The sequence below is a fragment of the Tetrao urogallus genome (genome assembly GCF_951394365.1).
Source record: "Tetrao urogallus genome assembly, chromosome: 1".
Classification (NCBI taxonomy): Eukaryota; Metazoa; Chordata; class Aves; order Galliformes; family Phasianidae; genus Tetrao; species Tetrao urogallus.
Window position 1 is genome coordinate 157,403,516 of NC_136813.1, and position 22,438 is coordinate 157,425,953.

General features: G+C 37.5%; 1 protein-coding gene across 1 annotated transcript in view; it reads right to left on the bottom strand.

Annotated features, from left to right (window-relative positions):
- The window catches only part of TRHDE (thyrotropin releasing hormone degrading enzyme), a gene marked incomplete at both ends in the record, with an annotated part of 207,291 nt that overhangs the window by 5,585 nt on the left and 179,268 nt on the right, over window positions 1-22,438 (bottom strand). Inside the window, 5 exons of the mRNA XM_079538556.1 lie at window positions 485-625; window positions 1,102-1,269; window positions 16,438-16,545; window positions 17,031-17,128; window positions 18,966-19,113. Of these exons, the coding sequence (XP_079394682.1) occupies window positions 485-625; window positions 1,102-1,269; window positions 16,438-16,545; window positions 17,031-17,128; window positions 18,966-19,113 (663 nt within the window). The remainder of the gene's footprint in view (window positions 1-484; window positions 626-1,101; window positions 1,270-16,437; window positions 16,546-17,030; window positions 17,129-18,965; window positions 19,114-22,438) is intronic.

A 22,438-nucleotide genomic window follows, 5' to 3' on the forward strand; every position in this document is an offset into this window, starting at 1 on the left:
CACAGCACGGAAGGAAAGCATCAGAAATCCTTTTGAAAACAGGAAAGAGTTTGGCTTTGTTCCCTACCCTCCACGTCCTCAATGGCAGTTGAACTACTGTGCTTGAAAAGATTTTTTTCTATCAGACTTAAAACCAGCTAAATTCCTTTGGGAACTCCTGCTTTTTTATCTATGTAGAAGTAAAATTGCAGCAATTTGACACACAGGCAGAATTCATTATCTTAAGCACAGACACAGTACAGTAATAGATGTACATACAGATGATCATTAAGGGAGAAATGTTTCTAGGTGTGATAAGAATAAATGTATTTGTCACTTACATGTATGTATTTCATATTTACATACATTTCTATACACAGAAAAAGAGAATGGATTTGGTTCAGGAACATACATACATAAATATATACACATACAATACTTATACAGACTACACAAAAACAAGAAAATGAACACAATTTTTTTTTTTTTTTTTTAATATATTTACCTGGCATTTAATATTTTCCATTTTTCTCGGAAAAACTTCCAAGCAAGGTCTCTTCCATGTGGATTTCGAGCAACATGGATTATCACATCAATTGCATCCTGATCCAGGACAACTTCTGAGTTGAGAGACAAATTCAAAAGTCTGGTAGGAAAAAAAAATGAAAAAAAATCCTATTTAGTTCAGTCAACACATACTCTAAAAACAGCATATCTAAAAGCTCTGAAAATAAATAGCCACTGACAAATGATTTGTTTAAGTCTCCAAGTAAGTTTTGTGGTTTATTTCTGAAGACCAGACACATCTATGAATCAGATGAATCTTGAGTTTTGGAACTGAATGTCGGTACTTCTAAAGATAGCATAATTGGAGGGATGCAAAATATTTCAGTAAAAGCTGAGTAGAATCTTCCACATATAGTTTTATGAAATCAATATGATCAGACTGGTCACTACATTTACAAAAAGAGTATACCAACAAAATTAAAAAAAAAAAATTATAAGATTTCAAACATTGCTAATGAACATAAGACAATTCAGAAATGAAATATTTTATTTTTTATATTTATTAATAAAATAACATGAAAATTTAAATAGAAATCTGTACATAATTTTTTGTACCTGTTAAGCAAGTTTCTGTCATCACTGCAAGTTAAGGCTTCTAATAATATTTTCTTCTCAGAAACTGCTAGTGTAGAATGAAATTTCATCCAAATGAACTCCCATACATCTTCATCCATCAGTGAAACTCCTGTACAGTAGACAATGTCTCTCACATTAAGTGGGATTCTGAAAAAGAAATCAGCAATTGCACTCTGATAAATAAGCAGCCTCCTGATATTGGAAACTAAGGAAGAACATCACTACTTTTAGGAGATTCCAACTGTTTTTGTGCAAAACTGCATTTATATCTACTAAATGCACAAAAATTTTCTTAGACATCCTGATGGATTTTCTAATAGATAATGCATTTTTGCTATTCCTTTCATAACTCTGTCATAGTGACAGAAGAACATAACTGATGAACTGTCCAGTTCATCAACGTGTAATGTATCATGTAACCTGCAGGACAGGTAACATAAGCTCTGCAAATTAATATGGGATCTTATCAGCCTGCTGCTGGGCTCTGTGCCAGAACTCCTCCTTCTTTCCTTAGTACAGAGGTTTTAAAATGAGAGATGACCAGTTCTCATTGCTTGTGCTGCGAACTGCTTCATCTTCATACAGTAACATAAGTCCAGAAAAAATTATATCCAAAAAATGATGTTTTCAGGAGTAAAGATATGTAGAGATCTGGTCATTTACTCAGCTTATTAACACTAATACAAAAACCACTGTGCTATAGGATGGTAGTAAAACAATATGTTACTCCAATAATATAAACTCAGACTACAGTTCAATGAAACAGCCTCTTGAAGCCAAATTCAGAACTTACATCAGATGTGCATTTATACCATTTTCTCCTAACAAGATCTCAGCTGAGCTTTCAATTTCCTACTCTGCTTATGCTTCCTATACAAGCATAGAAGTTAAAAGAATTGCAACTGAAGGGTGTTCCTACAAGTAAAGCTAGCCTGTTCTCAGCCTTCATTTCCCGGTAAAAATTGTACCAAAATACCATTCTCTAGTTACTAATAGCTAATCACTTCTAGAAGTTCACATACAAGACCTCTTCAGAGAATCTAGAAGTACAAAACACTGCTGTCATCATCTGGGCACTAATACAGTCAGATAGAGAATTAAGTTTCCACTGTAAAATTTGATGTCAAATCTTACACAGCACAGAAAGAAGGTTTCATCACAATTTTAAGACTTTTGCCAATGTCTCATACCATGGAGTATACCACATCACTCAAGAACCAAAAAAGTTCTTTAACTCTGGTCTATCTGACTTCCAGAAAAAAACCTTCCCACTGAAACTTTCTATTGTCAGCCTTCTTTAGTGGTGCTTTTGTAAAAATAAAAATAAAAAGCTTCAGCTGATCCTTTCAATCATGCTTGAATCCATGGAAAATGAGAACAACCTTGTTTTTAACATTTTGAAGCTTTGGCTGCTCATCACTTCTGGAGGCAGGAGGCTATATAACAATGATTGTGAAGGGATGAAGACTGTCGTTGCCTCTAAGGAGTTAACCAGTCCCAACAGCTATGACCTCTCTTGAGAAAACAAATAAGAAGAATACAAAGCTAAATAAAAGCAAACTGGAAAGAAAAAGTGGACCCCCTTCTCCTCCTGGCTGAAGACCCTTGGGTAATCAATGCCCACTACTTTTCTGCTATGCTTTTTTGGAGAAGCTACATTTTGAGGTTTTATTCTTGTTCTCTAGTAAGCAGTCATCAGATCTGCAGATGCATCTGCAGGTTCAGATGCAGACTGCCACATGAATTTTGCTTATGCAGAGTGGACAAAGCTCATGATAGAGCTGTTTTTTGGAGAATTTTTCCTGACAGGGCTGTCTGTATTACTGTTGAGATATTTTGCATTTTACACAGACAAACTCAAATGCTTATTCAAGAGAAAAATCTCCAAAGACAAGCTAAAAGAGTAAGCAAGAGAAATGGAACCGATTATAAAATTCCTAGTAATATGAAACATCTAATTATACTTACCACATACTCCCAATTTTGCCTTCTAAGGAAAAATTAGAGGTGCAATGGCTCACCTTTGTAATGAACTTCTGCCACGTAGTCAAGGCAGATTGGTGTTATACTATAAATCCTGACATGGCTCAAGATCTGTTTGTTTCCTCTTCTCCCACCACCAAATCACTGTGAAAACAGCCCCACCCCCAGCTGTCCCACATAATCACCATCATTGGGATATTTCAAACATTAATGATTCTCAACAGAACAACTTACTTACCATCTAATATCTTTTTTTTTTTTTTTTTTTCCTTTTAATTTGGGATTTAGGTGTTACTACATTGGAAAGAAACATAAGAGTAAATGATAAATTAAAGAAAGTAGGGCACCAACAACTGGTTGTCCCAACTCTTAACAGGTGGTATCCTATATGAAGAACAACTGAACCTAGCCAATCCTTACTTCACTGCCAGATGGGCTTTATATCTTGACACACAAACACTAAATCATTTTTTAAAAGCACATGTAGTTTTTGCTGAGCTTTGCCAGAAGAAATACTTTCATTTGCTGCAAGAGATGCAATTTAGCCAACAGATACTCTAAGGAACCATTAGGCACCTGGAAAAGGCAATTCTTTTTAGGCTGACTGTGCCATTAATTCAGGTAGGGAGGAAGTGTATGCTGAAGGGACCGTATGCTGGAGGGTCACTGTTTTTGGGTACAGTCAGCAACAAAGGTAACTCAAAGCAGATGCTTTGAACCCCAGAAAAGTTGGCATTCCTCACTCATGAGGTTTATATTGTTTCAATTTGCAACAAAACATATCAAATCCACAGGCTTTTCCAGCAAGGCCATATTAAGGGATGCCCCTTATGTCTGAAGGGATTAAAGTCAGGGGACATATGCTCAGTTGCACACTCTGAGAAGGAGGAAGGACTTAGACAAGTGATGGCTCTGATTCCACGCTTGCAATCTGGTCTCCAGGCTTCACGCTAAAAAAACTCTAGTGTGACTGCAACTGAATTTGGTCATCATATTCTCAGCTCTGCAGTCACTCCAGGGAATATTTTAGGTCTCCGTGAATAAGTCACTAGGACAGTACGAAAAAAAAAAAAAAAAAAAAATCAACCCCCCACAAGCCATGATATCAAAAAACAAATATTGATTTTAACAGTGCTATCTTTAGAAATTATGAAACTTACAACTATGAAAAGCTACAAATTACTCCTCTGAGAGTTCTGTAATCAGAACCGTAGACACTGAGTTCTTTTTTGTGGAAATGAAAATTGTTTATGAAAATGTGAATATCCCCAAAGTAATTTCTCTTTAACTATTGCCTCAACAGAGAGCCTTCTAATTGAATTTTCTCCATTTGTAGAGATTTTTGCTCTTTCTCCTCTGAAATCATTATGGGCCAGTATTTCATCGTTATCTAAACGTGCGAAACCTCCCTAGTCTATAGTCTTTTTAAATTATATAGCTTAATGGAAAATGTTTTTCCAAAATTGCAGTTCCATGCCATTGGATCAGCACATGGAACGTTAGCCCACTGTTTTAACTGAATCAAGTGGATAAAATTAACTATTGTTTCAATACTGCTTAGGAAATAACACTGCAGAACGTATCCCCTTGTTACATTAAACCTAATCTGGGCCTTCAAGGATGCTTTCATTTTTAAAGAACTAACATGATTGATGGATGCTTCAGAAGAATAAAAATAAAGATTAACTTTTGAAAGCATCACTTTAAATGGCTTTTATTTGAACACTGATTCAATTTACTTAACTTTATTTTTCTTGCTTAACAGATATGAGTCTGAGAATGAAATATGTGGCTAGCAGAGCTCATGTTTAAAAATTAAATACTTTGGGAAAAAAGTGAAAATTTAAACAGCTAGAAAAAAATTAATTAAAATCGTGCTGTGCCTTTACAGGGATTTTTTTCAACAGCAAATAATAAGGCTCTACAATGAACTAAGAATAATCTTCTAAGTTATAATTAATTGGTACATACTTGCTCCCATTTAAAGTATGTTCCAACAATTGGAGATACATTTATAAAATTGAACCATAATTATTTATCTTCTGGGCAAACTGTGTTCTAATTTTTTAAAGTGTAATTGCACACATTTTAGACTTCTTTGATTAAGAGACAAATTTCAATACCATTTAGGGTAATATTTGACAAATAAAATTAATCAGAAACATTCTTCTTTATTTTTGGAACTATTTAACATCTAACTTACATCTGTTTTTCTTGATGACTGTATTTATAGTTTTGTTTAATAGGCTACAATGCTCAGATAAGAATGGAACAATGGAATATTATTTCTTTGCACGCAGATAGTTAATCCAGATTCTGTTACAAGTAGTAGCACCACACAAATTCTATTTTCTGTTAGGGCAACCCCAAAGTTTGTACTTTTACTCGCTATTGCAAACTCTGGGAGTACCACTGTGCACACAAAGGAGAGGAATGCCACAGAACACCTTCTGCCAGATAACTGAGGATACAATTTTCCTTTGAAAACCAAAGCAGAGTTGTGATGGACTTGATATTTAATTGCTATTCTGACACAGAATCCCTGGGATATTAACTGACAACTACACTTTGTCTGGGATACATTGCCCAGAGAGGTTGTGGAGTCTCCCTCTTTAGAAACATTCAAGAGCCACCTGGACATAGTCCTGCGTAATCTGCCCCAGGTGGCCCTGCTTGGGCAGACATTGGACCAGATGACCTCCAGACATCTCTTCTAACCTAACACTCTGTGATTCTGTTGTTACATGGCTGCTCAGGGTGGCAATGCTATGAATACCGTATCTCCTCATTCCCAGTGTGCTTCAGACCTTCAGGCATCACGTGGGTCTGACTGACGCCTGCAGAGAACACAATTCCTCAGGTGATGCTTACTGCTATTGGTCCTTTCCCTTCCTGCAGCAGAAATCCCACAACTGAACATGGTGCTAGCACACTGAATATATTCAAGACCAATTTAGTGAGTTAGTGGTGAGTTAAGCACTTCATTGTGAGACTGAGCAAAAAATAGACAATTCTTCCTTTGTCCTTTATGAATATTTATTGCAACAAAAACTATGGTCCTTTCTGTTCAATTTTGTTACCGAGTTGTGAAGGGATCATTCCTGAAAAGTTGGAGGAGAAACAATATAGTTTCTAAGGATCTCAGGCTAGTTATGGCTAATCCATAATTGCTATATATAGGTTTTTTGTTTGTTTGTTTGGTTGGTCTTTTTGTGATCACATACAGAAGTCAGCAGATAAAAATGTTACCTGAACCCCAGAAAACCCAGTTCTGCCTTTCACAAGACTAAATCCTCCCACTTTTCAGGCATACTACCCAGATGGTCTTTCAGAGTGTTAACTTCTTGATTAACTTGCACACTCAGCACTGCTTTCTTCCTCCTTAAACAGTTTTATTGATTGGATTGCAAGATTCTACTCAAATGTAGCAACAACCTATTAATTAGCTAAATCATTTCAGCAACATCAGCTGACATTAGCTGGAAAAGCTCCAATAACATTTCAAAATGCATGAATAGCTATGCCTGATTTTTTTTTTCAGTAATTAAAACTTCTAAGGGTTGAGAACACAACAAGGGATGCATTTTATTGTTTTATATTTATCAGACATTCATGTGTGAAGAAAAATTAAAATAACTCTCATTTTTTTTCATGTTTGCTACTAATGATACCCAAAAATAACTGGTGGGTATCAAACCTGTAAAAAAAAGTTAGTCGCTTTTCCAAGCAACTAACAAAAATAATTAACTTGCTGGCCACATTTCCACAAATATTTATGTAGGTTGTTAAACTCTGGTACATTTATAAGTTGTTGCAAGATGGTAGCACTAAAGCACACCTGTGAAACAAAGCAACACAACTGCATGTCTCAAACCGTTAGAGAGGGAAATAAGGCAGGAGGAATAGGAAAGAAAAAATGCTTTGTTTGGGAAAACATTTGATTTTCTACCACTTAAGCCAGGCTTCATTGAAATTGATCTCAATTAATGACTGGTAATTTACGTTATTTACCATTCCCTCAGATCTATGCACAGTATCATTTATAGACATGTTACAAACTCTCCTGCAGTGTAATTTGCTTTTTTTTTGGTGGCATTTCCATTGAGCAGTTAAAGGTCCATCCAAGTAAGTAGACTGTCAATTTAGGCAGCTGGATTAACGTGAATCCATTGTCCCTAGCAGAGTAAATACAAATTCTGCACAGCAAGTGTGGGGATTTAGTCAAATAAGGCTCATTGGTTACTTCTGCCTTTGTTCAAATTATGTGAGGGAAGTCATCTTACTTCATTACTTCCATCTTTCTTATGACTGATAAAGAATTAACTAGTGTTCCAAACAGTCACAGCCATATTTAATAATTTAAGTCTTTAAAATGGCAAACATAAAAGCTCACACATGCATTATTACACTTAAAAAGATAAAATGAGGTAGTTGAGTTGCAGAATGCAATGATCCAAGACCCTGATTTTATTTTACTAGTAACCAAAACCAAAACAGGTTGATCTAATCTAGGTAAAGACACTTACATTTTTCCTGACTTATAACTCAAAGACGGAACAAGAAAATTCATGGCATATTCTCATTCCGTATCTCTGGCCCATATCAGTACCTTAAAAGTCCTCAGAACTGATTAAAGATCAGAACAGATTTGAAACATCTGGATTTGCATTCAGCGTTTTCTGGCTCACTCAGTTTTTTCCTCAATCATTAAGATAGAAGAATGCAACTTTAATTGACTAATGGGGAACAGAATGGATGCTGACTTCAGTTCACTCCAGTACAGCAGTCAGTACTTCTCCACAAACATTATCTATTCATGTAAGCACTGCTTTTATTAAAAAAAGAAAAAAGAAAACTAATACCTTCTTATCTCTTGTTAGAAAGAGCATACTGAAAGTATACTCAGAACTGTAAAAAAGAAAAAAACATATTAAAAATAAGTATTTTACATTACCTCTGCTTATGAAATAACACAGTAAAGCTTAGTTCTGTTGATTAACAACTAGTAGATTGTTATCAATCTAAAACCAGCACAGCAGGTCCAAGGACAAGAGATACCAAATATACAAACATCAGAATTTCTCTCAATTTATGCAAGGTTAAAATATTAAATCTTCCCATTGTTTTCCACTGATCTGCAAGGCAGTATTCTTATGTTAAAAAAAAAAAATCTGATCAGAGCACTTGTGACAAAATAATCGAAAAACATGTAAAAACTGCATTAAATCTAAAATCTCTCCAGAATGACATAAAGTCCAGATCAAAAAATTGAATCTATTAGAAGTTTTCAAGGTATTGAGGAACCATGGCAATTAATTATGGTAATTTGTTTGTATTCAGAAGACAGCAACTAGTAAATAGTATTTTTATAGCAAATTTGTAACAAAGAAAATATAAGAGCAGACCAAAGTTGCACTGAATAGATATGGGCCTTCCAATGACTTCAGTAGTGTCTTAGAGAAACATCAACACACAATTCAGTCTGTTGCAATACAGTAATCTCCCACTGCTCACTGCTGCACATTAGCAAAACAATAGCATCATCATAGCCCTAGCAGAAAAAGAATACAAGGAGGTCTTTAATTGCTGAAAGCAAAATCAGACATCTCAGTTCAAAGCAGCTTTTTCACTTGTTCACATATTCACACTAACCTGTCCATCATTAGTACAGCATATCTCCACAGTCCATTTTACAAGCAGAAATACATCTGTGGCAACTTGCAGCTAATGGACAGTAACAGCAACTGGATGAAAATCAAGCCTGCAACTCACAGAGAGTTCTGCAAAAGCACACTTGTATCTATGGATAAGTTATTATTTGAGATCTCCAACTGTGCATTAGCATGTTAACCATTGTTCTGATACCTCCTGTCAGGAGTTTACAGATTTTACAGCTCCCCCATACATTCTTGCCTGAACCTCAGAAATACACATTTACTCAGTCTACCCAAGGCAGAAAGTCTGAAAATGCTAATCCTCTTAGAAATGTGTTTTTCTTTCAGAATAGAAATGCAGTGAAGGTTAAAGGGGTTAACAAGGATGATTCTCAAGCTCAGGCAGGCATTGTATGGTAATTTTGTTAATTTTTTAGGCTGAACCACAACGCTGTTATATCTAAGGAGTGTGAATAATGTATTTCTTCACACATGAAAGAGCTTCACAGGGATGAGCCCCATTAAATGAAGGTAAAAGCAAACATCTTAATTTTCAGCCAACAGTAGATTCTCTTGTATAGCATTCTGCTGTTGACTAAATTCCAGTAACCTTATGTTCTCAAACTACCAGGGAAATTTTAATGTGCTTACATGTTTTGAACTGAGCTTATATTCTTCTAAACACCAGCAAAGAAGCTTCAATTGTCTGCAGTGCATCAGTATAAGATTGGCATATATCCCAAGCTGGCAGAGCAAAAATGTTGGTCTTTGTATTAAGTCAGAAGTCAATGCAGGCTTTCAAGCAAAACATTTCAGAGTGTTCAGCCATTTCAGAAGAGAAAAATTCTTAAATTCCATGACTAAAAAGACAATAGATCATAACCTCAAGTCTGACCTCAGATTTTCAGCTAAAAGAAATAACTGCATCTTTTTAACAACTGTAGGGATTAAAATATAAAGATAGACTGGTACAACCAGATGTCCTATTAGAACTACTTAAATGATATGTCTTTGGATTGCTGTTTCTATCTCGAGCTACAGTTTTTTATGTTTCTTATTTTTTCTTCTAAAAATGGTAGTGAGTAATACCACCTCAAATCCTTTACATAATAAGTGATCTTGATATTTCAGGTGTTCAAGACTTCTTTCAGATGAACACTCTCATTTTTAGGCAGGAGAGATGAATTATTTCTCTTGCTAACTAAATAAGACACAGTAACAGAGCTTCAGTTAGAGGAGTAAAGTGTGCTGCGGTGCCTTAAGCCAGCCCCAGACATCGACAGATAAAAAGCTTGAGATGAGTCAGCACCATGTGCTTGTAGCTGGGAAGGCCAACTGTATGGTGAGCTGAATCACAGGAGGGCTGGCAGCAGGGTGGCGGAGTGGATTGTCCTCCTCGTTTGCCCTCATAAGGCTCCACCTGCAGTGCTGCGTCCAGGCCTGAGATACACAGCACAAGAAAGATGCAGAGATGTTGGAGCAGGTTCAGGGTGGTGAATAGGCTGCTCAGAGAAGCTGTGGATACCTCATCCCTGGAGGCATTCCAAGGCCAGACTGGATAGCACCCTCGGCAGCCTGATCCAGTGGGTGGCAACCCTGCACCACCCCAGGGGCATAGAATTGCATGATTCTATGACTGGATGATCTCACAGAGAAGTGATGAGGGTGGTCTACATACTGCAAAGGTGGGGTGAGGTATTAACGCTGAAGCTCTACTGCAATCTGTTACTGACTAATCACAGTACTGCTCCTCTGTTGATTGTGTTTGGAAAACAAAGAAGTGGACCTCTAGTGACAATTTTGAAAGACGTCCATTGAAAGGATCCCTAACTCTATAACTGCAGTTTACACACTAGTGCTGGTCCCTAAAGAGTGACCATACTCTTTCAGAGTCCCTTCTTAGGAGGCTCTTCACTCAGCATACCAGCTGCCATCAACCTCATTAAGAGGTTCCTAAATCTCCTCATAGGAAGGGCAATTCCAAACATATGATTCTGCCCAGTGTGCCAGGCATCCAAAAATGAGGCACTGTAACACTTAAGAGACTTTACAAATTAAAGACTTTCAAGTCACGTAGGTGATTTTTACTTTTGTGCGTGGAGGCTGATGTTGCAGATCACTATTATTCACTAATTCCTTAAGAAAATCTGAACTGCTATGGTTGGAATGGAAATTTAATGGCTTTTTCCAAATAATGCTGGAAATACAAAGAGGATTTTTGGCTTTGTGTTATGAATGACCACTATTTTACTTCATGAACAGTGGTAAATTATTTGCACAGTAAAGACCATGTAATTACAAAGTACAAACAGTAACTGATAATTATGATTATTTCAGTACCCTACAGTGAAGAGTAGCTGGTAATTAATTTTTGGGCCTACCAGACTAAATATAATTACTAGGAACAACAGAAACTGCAGGCAAATGCTGATAAAACAGAGTTAGACATCACTGTGTTTTTCTATATTACGTAACACTTAATCCACAATTAAATTATACCAGTAAAATAGAGACTCATTTCATAAGAACTTCTAAAAATCTATAGATTAAAAACATGGCAAAAAGTTATGAATTTTAGCATTTATACGGCATTAATAATTAGGCATTCTGTTATGCTCGTTCAAAATTTGACTGAAGTAGCTGCCAGAAAGTCAACAGCACCCTTTACATGGTTTACTGCCTGTACACTTTCATGAACATTTACACTCAATATTACACTGATTTTGTATTGATTAAGATCATGGGAACACAAGCCTAATTCACTAGTCTCATTCTAGAGTCTGTTGCTTGTGCATTACTTCATAGTATGAAACATTTCTTTAAAAAAAAAAAAATAGGCAGAAAAGTTGCAAATTAATCTTCACTTTTGGTTTCATAGTCAAACTCAAATTAGACCTATATGCCATAAACTTGAAAATACTCCTATCTTTCTTTTTACCAAAAGCCTCTCCAACACTTCTTGCTGGAGACGGTACCACATAATTTACTGCTTTATTTTCAAATCAGTTTAAACTGAACAAAAGTGATTTGTGGTACCTCTACGCTGAAGGAATCTGATCATTCGTAAGTGAGAAAACACTGACAAATTTTAAAATATAGGCTGACTGTCTACAGAGTTGCTAATATAATCATAATATTGTACAATCTTCAGAGTTGGAAGAGATCTTTAAAGATAATCTAGTCCAACTCTCTGCAGTCAACAGGGACACTCACAGCTAGGTCATATTACTCAGAGCCTGGCCCAGCCGGGCATTGACAGTCTCCAAGGATGGGTACTTCCACCACCTCTCTGGGTGACCTGTTCCAGTGCCTCACCACCCTCACTGTAAAAGACTTTTATAGGCTCTCTCAGCCTGTCCTCATAGGAGAGGTATTCCATTCTTTGGATTATTTTTGTGGCTCTCCTCTGGATGGGCTCCAGTAGGTCCATGTCTCTTCTGCACTGAGGACTCTACAGATGGATTCTGTACTTCAAGTGAGCCCTTACCACCACAGAGCAGAAGGGTAGGATCACCTCCTTTGAGCCTGCTGGCTACACTTCTTTTGATGCAGACCAGGACACAGCTGGTTTTCTGGACTGCAATGGCATATTGATGGCACATATAGAGCTTACCATCCACCAGTACCATCAGGTCCTTTTCTGCAGGGCTGTACTCAACCATTTCATCCCCGTGGTTACATTGGTAGTGGAGGTTGCCTCAACCCAGGTGCAAGACCTTGCACTTGGATTACCAAACCTCATGAAGTCCTTCTGGGCCCACTGCTCAAGCCTGTCTAGGTCCCAGTAGATGGCATTCCATCCCCATGAGTGCCAAATGCACCCCACAGCTTGGTGTCATCAGCAAACTTGCTGAGGGTGCACTTGATCCCACGGTCAATGTCATCGATGAAGATATTTAAGAGTATTGGACCCAGTACCGAACCCTGAGGGACACTTGTCACTGATCTCCATCCAGATGTGGGGCCATTGACCACAATTCTCTGGATACTACTAACCTTTTCAATGTGAGTAGATACTAAATGAATCTGCTCATTTGTTAGTTACATTCAGCATGTGAAACTGCTCTGAGAATAGAATTTGGGTGAGGAATAGAAAAAATACTATAATCTTTATAAATAAACAAAAATGTATTTCTGTCTTCTTTGCAGATAGTATCTCTATTTATCAGCTGAGTGTCAATCCATATTCTATAATTACATTACTTGTTGCAGCTATTTTTCAAAAGCATGCAGTTCCTTTGGAGAAATGTACCGCTTTAGCTTAGTAGCTATTCTCTTCCTCTGTCCTGCTGTGATGCTTTTATCATAATACTAGTCATATGCTGGCAGCCACAATCTTGTGCTCCTGAGAATGGCCTCATAGAAAGTCTAAGATGAATCTTCAGACGGCTCCTTAAATTTATGCCTTTCCTCTCTTGCTATTGTTAGCAAAGCAATAAGGTGTTTGGTTGTTTTTTTTCCTTTTTCTTATGACTCCTTCAATTCTTTTGGAAGGAATGAAGACACAGGCTAGGAGAAAGCTTTGCTGGGTGGCAGCATCTTAACACTGAATAATATACTACTGTGCATACTAATAAATGGTGTTAGGTTTGATTATACAATTTTGTAAATGAATATCTAAGTAAATTACTTTTCCAGATTGTTTTCAATTATTATTTCTCTACAATTTCCTTTTTGAACAGTTTAATACATATCATTGCAGCCTAAGGGTATATATAACTTAGGGCGTATATTTCATTGTGAATGTATCTGAAATCATCTTACACAAGAAAATTTTAACCCAACCATACAATGTTTAAAGGTACATAGTCATACACAGGGCTGAGGTCCTCAATGCCCTCTTTACATCTGCCTTTAATAGCCAGATCAGTTATCCCCTGGGCTTTTTATGCCCTGATCTGGAAGTCTGGGATGCTACTCAGAATATGCCCCCAGCGATTCAGGTGGAGACAGTCAGAGAGCTTCTCCTCCACCTGGATTGTCACAAGTCCATGGGACCGGATGGGCTACACCCTCGGGTGCTGAGGGAGCTGGCGGGGGTGATTGCCGAGCCGCTCTCAGCCAACTATCAGCGCTCCTGGTTAACTGGTGAGGTCCCAGAGGATTGGAGAGTTGCTGATGTGACTCCCATCTTCAAGAAGGGCCGTAAAGAGGATCCGGGGAACTACAGGCCTGTCAGCCTGACCTCGGTACCAGGAAAAGTTATGGAGTAAATCATCTTGGATGAGATTTCATGGCATGTGTGTGGTGTCCAGGGGATCAGACCCAGACAGCACAGGTTTGTGAAATGCAGGTCATGCTTGACCAACCTCATCTCCTTCTATGACTGCGTGACCAGACTGGTAGATGAGGGAAGGACTGTTGATGTAGTCTACCTAGACTTCAGCAAAGCCTTTGACATGGTCTCTCACAGTATTCTGGGGAAACTGGCTGCCTGTAGTCTGAACAGGTATACCCTTCTTTGGGTAAGGAACTGGGTAGAGGGCTGTGCCCAACAGGTAGTGGTGAATGGAGCTGTCCAGCTGTCCAGCTGGCAACCTGTAACAAGTGCTGTCCCCCAGGGGTCAGTACTGGGACCCATCTTGTTTAATATCTTTATTGATGAGCTAGATGAGGGGGACTGAGTGTACCCTCAGTAAGTTTGCAGATTACGCCAAGTTGGGAGGTGGTGTCGATCTGTCTGAGGATAGGGAGGCCCTTCAGAGGGATTTAGACAAGCTGGATCGCTGGGCTGAGGTGAATGGGATGAGGTTCAACAAGGCCAAGTGTCAGGTCCTGCACTTTGGGCACAACAACCCCATTATAGGTTTGGGGATGAGTGGCTGGATGACTGTGAAGAAGAGAGGGACCTGGGGTGTTGGTTGATGCTCGGTTGAACGTGAGCCGACAGTGTGCCCAGGTGGCCAAGAAGGCCAATGCCATCCTGGTCTGCATTAGAAATAATGTGGCCAGCAGGAGCAGGGAGGTGATCATCCCCCTGTGCTCAGCACTGGTGAGGCCGCACCTCAAGTACTGTGTTCAGTTTTGGGCTCTTCACTACAAGAAAGACGTTGAGGTTCTGGAGCGTGTCCAGAGAAGGGCAACAAAACTGGTGAGGGGTCTGGAGCACAAGTCTTATGAGGAGTGGCTGAGGGAGCTGGGAATGTTTAGTCTGGAGAAGAGGAGGCTCAGGGGAGACCTCATTGCACTCTACAACTTCCTGAAGGGAGGTTGTGGTGAAGAGAGATTTGGCCTCTTCTCCTAGGCAACAAGCAGGACACGGGTAATGGCTGCAAGTTATATCAGAGGAGGTTTAGATTGGACGTAAAGAAGAACTTTTTCTCTCAAAGAGTGGTCAGGCACTGGAATGGCTGCCTAGAGAGGTGATGGAGTCGCCGTCCCTGGCAGTGTTCATGAGGCATCTGGATGAGGAGCTGCTTGTGGTGGCAATGGTGATGAGGAGACGGTTGGACTAGATGATTTGTAGGTCGTTTCCAACCTTGTGATTCTATGATTCTATGATTCTAATTCCAAGATATCTGTGGATGTTTCAAGTTCTTATGGAAATACAATTTCCAGTCGTGACTATTTTGATGGTTGTTTTTAAAAAACACTGAGGTACTATCAAGTACTATGTAATTGGATATGCCTGCAAAGGATTTTTAAAGATTACAAAGGGAGAGAGACATATTTCAACTGCAAATAAACACCTGATGGGCTGAGATGTCTTTGATAAATCCTAAATGCCTGTATGTCTACAGAGATCTGATCCTTTTGAAGTTCTAACACAAGATTAGGACTAAAAAAATAAGACTTTTTCTCTTTTTCTCATTTTTATGAAAGGCTATTTTAAACCAAATTGTCATATTTACACAAATGCATACCTCTACACCCATATGCTACAGAATGAGAAAATCCATTGTTCTTTCTCATGGACTCATAGTCTTAATCTACAGTCTGTACTTATCTCACTGTCTACTGATTGCTACTTGTATTTTCAGTAATTTAAAAGTATTTGTTTTTTTGCACTTAAAAGATAAATTTCATATACTGACCATGGCCTGTGTTCCCTTCCCAAGCTGTATAACCCCGTGCCAGAACAGCCTAACAAATTTTCTGTCAGACAAGCTCTATGCTGTTATTGCTCAATACATCAGTTATCATCCTACCCTCTGTGAAACCCTATGTGAGCTTTTCCATCTATTTCTGAATCACATTTAACTTCCAACTCTTCACCTTTAAGTACAGCACAGTATTTCCCTTACATATATTGTTCCAACTCCTTCTTACTCCTCAGTCCTTCTGCCTCTAGCTTCCCTCACTTTTCCTATCATTTGGCACATTCTACTCTCTGGATTAGACAGACCTGTATTTGTCTGCTGATGCAATGCTCTTTTATCTTTCTTCCTTTAAACTCCTCCTGAAAACTCTGTTTTGCCCTCTAGCATATCATTATTTGATGGCAAGTTATCAGGAGTGAACAGAGGCTGCATTGGTGTCCCCTCCACTCAGTCATATATGTGAATAAAATTATTCATTTTGAAGCCCCACAGACTTTTAATAATGGCTGATGACCTCTTCTTCATCCCATATCACTCTGCAGAGTTGACCACTATGGGGGGTCATGAAAGGAAGAGGAGGCCAGCTATACTGACTCTGAGTAGGAAAAGAGGAGTAATAACATTTATTTTCCACTTACCGGTTTCTATTGCTAGAAATCCAATCTGAAATTAATGTTGCAGCCTGCTGGTGACAGTGTTTGTTACCAAAGCTGCAGGCCAACATGATGACTTCCCGGCGCAACTCTCTGCCCAAATTAAAGAAAGCAATAAGGTTCCATTAATAAACGCAGTAAAAAATTTACAAATATGCATTTCTTATAACATAGTGGCAGCAGATAGTTGTGTAACAAATCAAAGATAATAATCTAGTTACAAAAGCAAGCCTATAGCTGCTGCAACAGTAAAGGAAAGGTTATGCATCAAAATTAGATTTCATTTACATTTATTCAGTCTTCAGATCTCTTGTGGTCAAGAGTCCAAGTTCTTAAATATCCAGTGCAGACAAATATTAAATTAATGCTTAATGAATAGTGTTCTTCAAACTAAGGAAGACAGAATTCATCTCACAGCATCTCATTGCTCTCTTTTTAACCCCAAAAGAAAAACCAGAAGGAAGAGAGAGCTAGGAAAGTATGACATGCTGAAGATCATTTTGTGCAATATTACATCTACATTCTGTAAGAAAACAAACAAATAAACAAAAACCAATAACAAAGAAATATAACAGTACTCATGTTGGTAGGATGCTTGAACAAGTGATTTGTTTAAATTATTCGTTGGCCATCCAAGCTTGAGATACATTGATGCGACTTGTCTTAAAATATACTCCTGAAGAGGAAAAGAATATTCAGTGTTAACATTTGGTTTTGGTCTTTGTTTCAAACTTGAAATACAATCAACAGTAAGCAAAGTCCACATAAAATTTTCCTTCATTGGTGTAGTGAGAAACAATCTGTAGAAAAGCTAATTGATCAGATGCCTCATATTAGCCATTTTATGTCATAATAAATATAACAATTTGGGGTTTCCGACATGCTATTTTGAACTCACAGTATATGGCTGGAAAGTTGCAAGAATGCCAACAGCTTTACATCTAATCTACAGTTAATCTCAACTATACCATGTATGTTCATTTTTAAAAGAACATTGTTTTGATAGTCACAGCCAGGGCAAAAATGGTCCGTAGGCACAGTCAATTGACCTCAGAATACTGAATAACGTGGCTGCAAATGAGCTTTGTACCATTTAATTACACTATATTTTAAGCAACAAACCCAGCACAAGATGTATTTTAGCTTATTTTATTTTTTACACAGGAGATGTATTTACATATTCTGACCAGTTGTAAAGAAAACAACTGTCGTATTCAGCACAATCTTCTGCCAGTAAAATTCACCAATTTGAAAAACAGAACTGAAATATAAAGAACTGCACAGAATAGCATCTGCTTTATTATTATAGATGCATGGGCACGTATATGTGATGTTAGGACAAAAGGAGATTCATAGCGCCACTTTCTCTAGCAGATATGTTATTCTGTGACTGAAATGACTTTTTATTTCCTCTGCTATCACCTCTGCTTTCAAAGCTCTCATCAGTAGTGATAAAACACAAGCCAGCTGTGAATTTTACTGCTTTTATTTATTAAAATTGTCTTTTCTTTACACAGGTATGTTTAAAAGTGAAATACCAATGGCAGTCTGGTAAGAATTTTTCTGTGTAGTTAATAACAGACTGCAAATGCAAATTAATTCAACATCATTTCATGATACAGCTCTGGTTTGCATGAAAGCCTACAATGCAGAGAGCAGGTAGCTCTGCATATACATTTATATGTGTATGGATTTATATATACATAGTCACCTCTAGCTTCCTGCTTTCTGAGCATGTGTGTATAAACACATGTACACACACAGAAACAAATACACATCTAAGAAGAAAAAAGCACCTCTAAGCATTTCAAGCTTTAGGGTGTTCTCACTCAAATATCTTTATTAAATTACACAACATTCAAAATATGTAAACTACATAAAATTCACTGTACTTTCATTAAACACATTTCAGCATAGCTAGGATTTTCTTTTTTCCCTTGGTAAAATATTTGTCATGTCCATCTTAATTACCTATTGCTAGTTGCTACTGCTGTCCCTTCGGACCCAATTATGAATGGGCTTCTGATTCAATGGTGATCTAATCCTTGTTAATTAAGGTAACTGCATCGAATTCACAATGGCTTTTTGGAGAAAATAATGACTACAAATCTTTACTTCAGTGGCATGCATCCTGTGTAAGTTGTGCCTCCATTTGATGATCTTGCTGAGCTTGGGTATCAATCCAAATACAGCTGAGGGGCTCCACAACAGATAAAATCTGCAAATAGATTACTTTGGCTCTTTTAAGTAGAATACTTTGTTTGTTGTAGTATTCTGTAGGAGAAATAATTACTTGTCCTTCCATTTATCATATGCGTCTCAAACAAGTCATTACTGTTCAAATGCAAATGAACCAAAGCTTGACAACTCCTATGTTTAAAAAGGGAATAATTAGGAAGGAAGTTAGTATCCCTAGGTCACTTACAGAATCTAACTGGAGGATAGTTCAATTCTTGGTAACAAAAGGGAGTGAGGGAAGAGAGAAAGAGATAGGGAGACTATGCATCTCTTACACTGAAGATGTTGTAGTTTTCTGTGCGGTCCAGTAATTTATCTAGAGGATAAAGAGCTTGGCTGGCTGCATGCCAAGGTAGAAAATCCTTCTCCTCTGAAAGGTATCTGATAATCTCCAAAGGAATATTCTGAGGCAAATAACCAGCTCTGCGCAATAAATGAAGTTAGTATTAAATTGATTTTGCAGGAGATACATTATAAAGCAAAAACGACTTTTTTTTTTTTTTCCCAAAATACATTAAAAGGCAGACAAACATGATAAACTCATCACACTATAATGACATAAAAGACAACTGTATAAAAAGCAGAACACACCGTCTCTCTCAACACATGGGAAAACCTACATACTGGATGAAGGAAGGTATGAAAAAAACATGAAAGAAGACTAAACAAGCTATCCTTAATACATACAGATTTTAGTAGCTATAGAAAATACAAACAATGAAGTAAAGTTGTCTGCATAAAATCAACAAGTCAAGGTATATTGTTTCAGAGATCATTTCAAATGGCCTCAGTCATCTCGGAAGAACTAATAGTGAATAGGGTTCCTTTAGTTTCATAGTTTTCCTCCCCACACTTTTCTCTCTCCTTCATAGCTGCCTTGTCTTCTAACTGTAAGCCATTTTAGAACAACTTACTGTATTAAACTGAAGTAGCATCCAATGACATATTTTGGTTAAGAGTTTTTCAGCACTTTCCATGAAAGCAATTTTTTTTCCATAGGTTTATCAATCAATCAATCAGGTAGAATTTTGCCCTGCTCTTTAATTGACGTAAAAAATCTCTCCCCGAAAGGAAAAGAGTTTAGTAGGGTTTCAAGAACTTTTTTTTAATTATTATTTATTTATTTATATATATATATATATATTTAGTTTTAGATTTACAAGTAAAGAGCTATACAGCATTTGGAAGCTGCTTTTTAGATCTAAGTACTGGAAACATCACATTTTAGGATTTGTACTCTTCTTTTTCAAAACAGTATTTTTTCTTAACTACCCAGATTGCAAAAACAAGGTGTAACCCTGTGGGTGTGAACTTGCCAGAACACACAAGTCTGTTCTTCTGCTGATGCATGTATTTAAATACCACAGGAGTTTTCTCTACCTGCCTAGAAAGGAGATAATGATTTCATTTTCATTAAACACTTAAACTCAGGAAGCTGGAGTCCACAAGTTTCAGTTTAACATAGGCTTCAGTATGATACATATATTTTGTCCTTGTTGGTCACCAATGGTTCTCTTAATTTCCATCACATGGAAAAGATGCATACGTGACTGCTTGTTATAGCAAATAAAGACAATTACAGATACATACACACGTACATAAATTGTGATCTCAATTGTAACAACAGTTCTTTTAAGAACTACTTTGCTTAAATCTTTGAAATAGACTGATCCAAAACCAGTTTTCTTGTAAAGTGCAGCATATCCATGTAAGCCTTTGTGTTTCATAATCCTCTTCCTTTCAAATGCTTGTGGAAGAAGAGAGTTCATATATGATATTTCAAAATTATCTATGCCACATGCTCATAATATGCTTTCCACTATGCTGTCATCTTTGTCTCCATTTTGTCAGCAAGGTCCTGTTCTCAGCTCGTTACAGAGCAGACTCAAGCAAGGAAAGTTGAGATGGCTTGAGTTCACTAAGTCACTCAGCCACTTAACAGATGTGAAAGGAGAATGGGCCTCTCAGAGTGGATAGTGACAGAGTTCAGTACATCTGAAAACTGAGAAAGTAAGCTGAATAGGAATTACTTCATCTTTACAAGCCTTTCTTATTTCTGAAGCAGTATGAATTTTAGGTCTCAACACTTTGTAAAGATGTGTAACTATAATAATGTGAGCAGAAGCAAGCTTGATTGACTGCAGAGTTAAACATCTTGGAGGTAATATTAGCAAAGGGGTAAACTTGCTCAAAGTTCCACATATATAATTAGATCCCAGTGGGATTTGTGATTATTGTACTGATAATTTGATTGACATGAGAAAGGTGGATCAAAGAACAAGAAGAATGGCTCAGAAAACATGCTACATAAAAAAATAAACACATGAATGTTTATTGTAGCTGCACTAATGGACATTTAGGATCATGTCTAAATTGAGTCTCTCTATGCTAATCACAAAAGGGAAATCATCACTGCAAAACAGATTATTTCCTTTTCTTTGTAAGTTTAACTTCTCCATAACAAAACAAAATCATTGAATTCCGAGATCTATTACTTATTCATGAGCTTCTGGCTTTCCTAATCAGTTTTAGAATTGTGATTTTAAGCTGATGCTACTCATTCTGTTCACAATGGAAACTGCTGCTCTCATCATCTCACCATTTTAAACTTCCATAATCTGGAGAAGAGAAAGCTGTTGGAGGACCATATGGTGGCCTTCCAGTACTTGAAGGGGACCTACAGGAAAGCTCGGGAGATACTTTTCAGAAGGGCAGGTAGTGACAGAACAAGCAAAATTGGTTTTAAACTGGAAGAAGATAGATTTAGCCAAGATATCAGGAAGAAATTCTTTACTGTGAGAGTGGTGAAACCCAGTGAAGTCGTGGATGCTCCCTCCTTGGAAGCATTCAAGGCCAGGCTGGTTGAGGCTTGGAGCAACCCGGTCTAGAGGGAGGTGTGCCTGCCTCTGTACCTCTGTGTCTAGAGGGAGGTGTGCCTGCAGGGGGTTGGAATCAGAGGATCATCCAATCCAAACCATTCTGTGATTTTATTATTCTGCATCTTCACAAAACCAAGCAGCTATTTCTCAAGCTTTGCATTTTTGTATAATCACATTATTTACATTAAAAGTTTGTCCAGCACTGATTTCAAGACTCCCCCCTGGAGACACTGAATCCAGCAAGACATACTGGCTCACTTGAGCAGTGGCAAATTCATCTATTAGCCAACGTGTCCTGTTGTGCACCTAGGATTCTCCTTCACTGTCTGTGAATAGTGAATAGTGAAATAGTTTCAAAAATGGTTATGTAGAATCCAGTCAGCAAAAGCAAAATATTTGTCCCTAGTAAAGTAGGAAGGAATGGTCAAAGGAATGAAAGTCAAAGGACTTGTGACAAAAAAATACCATCAGTTGGCTGACAACTGCTAATTGAAACCACTTGTCTCATTTATGGAGCAGGATAACAACTAAGATGAAGAAAGAAGGCAGAATACAGAATGAGCCTGTTCTACATTTCTCTGCAAACTCATATTCAGACCTCTATAAATTTTTAACAAAATGTTTAACAGTTATCATTACAACAAAAGGAAAAGTAATAGTAGCAACTTTCCCATCAAGGGGAAAAACATAAAATAATTTCCTTGTCATATAATTGTCTGGTATTATTTATTCAAAGGCACAAATATCCTATGTTAAGTTTTTCACTCTACACATGCAGCTTGATTTGCAATCTTTTCCATCAGTGTCAGTGGAACATCAGTGACAAAAATCCATATTTTTCTTGTGTCCTTTTCGCTATCATATTTCTG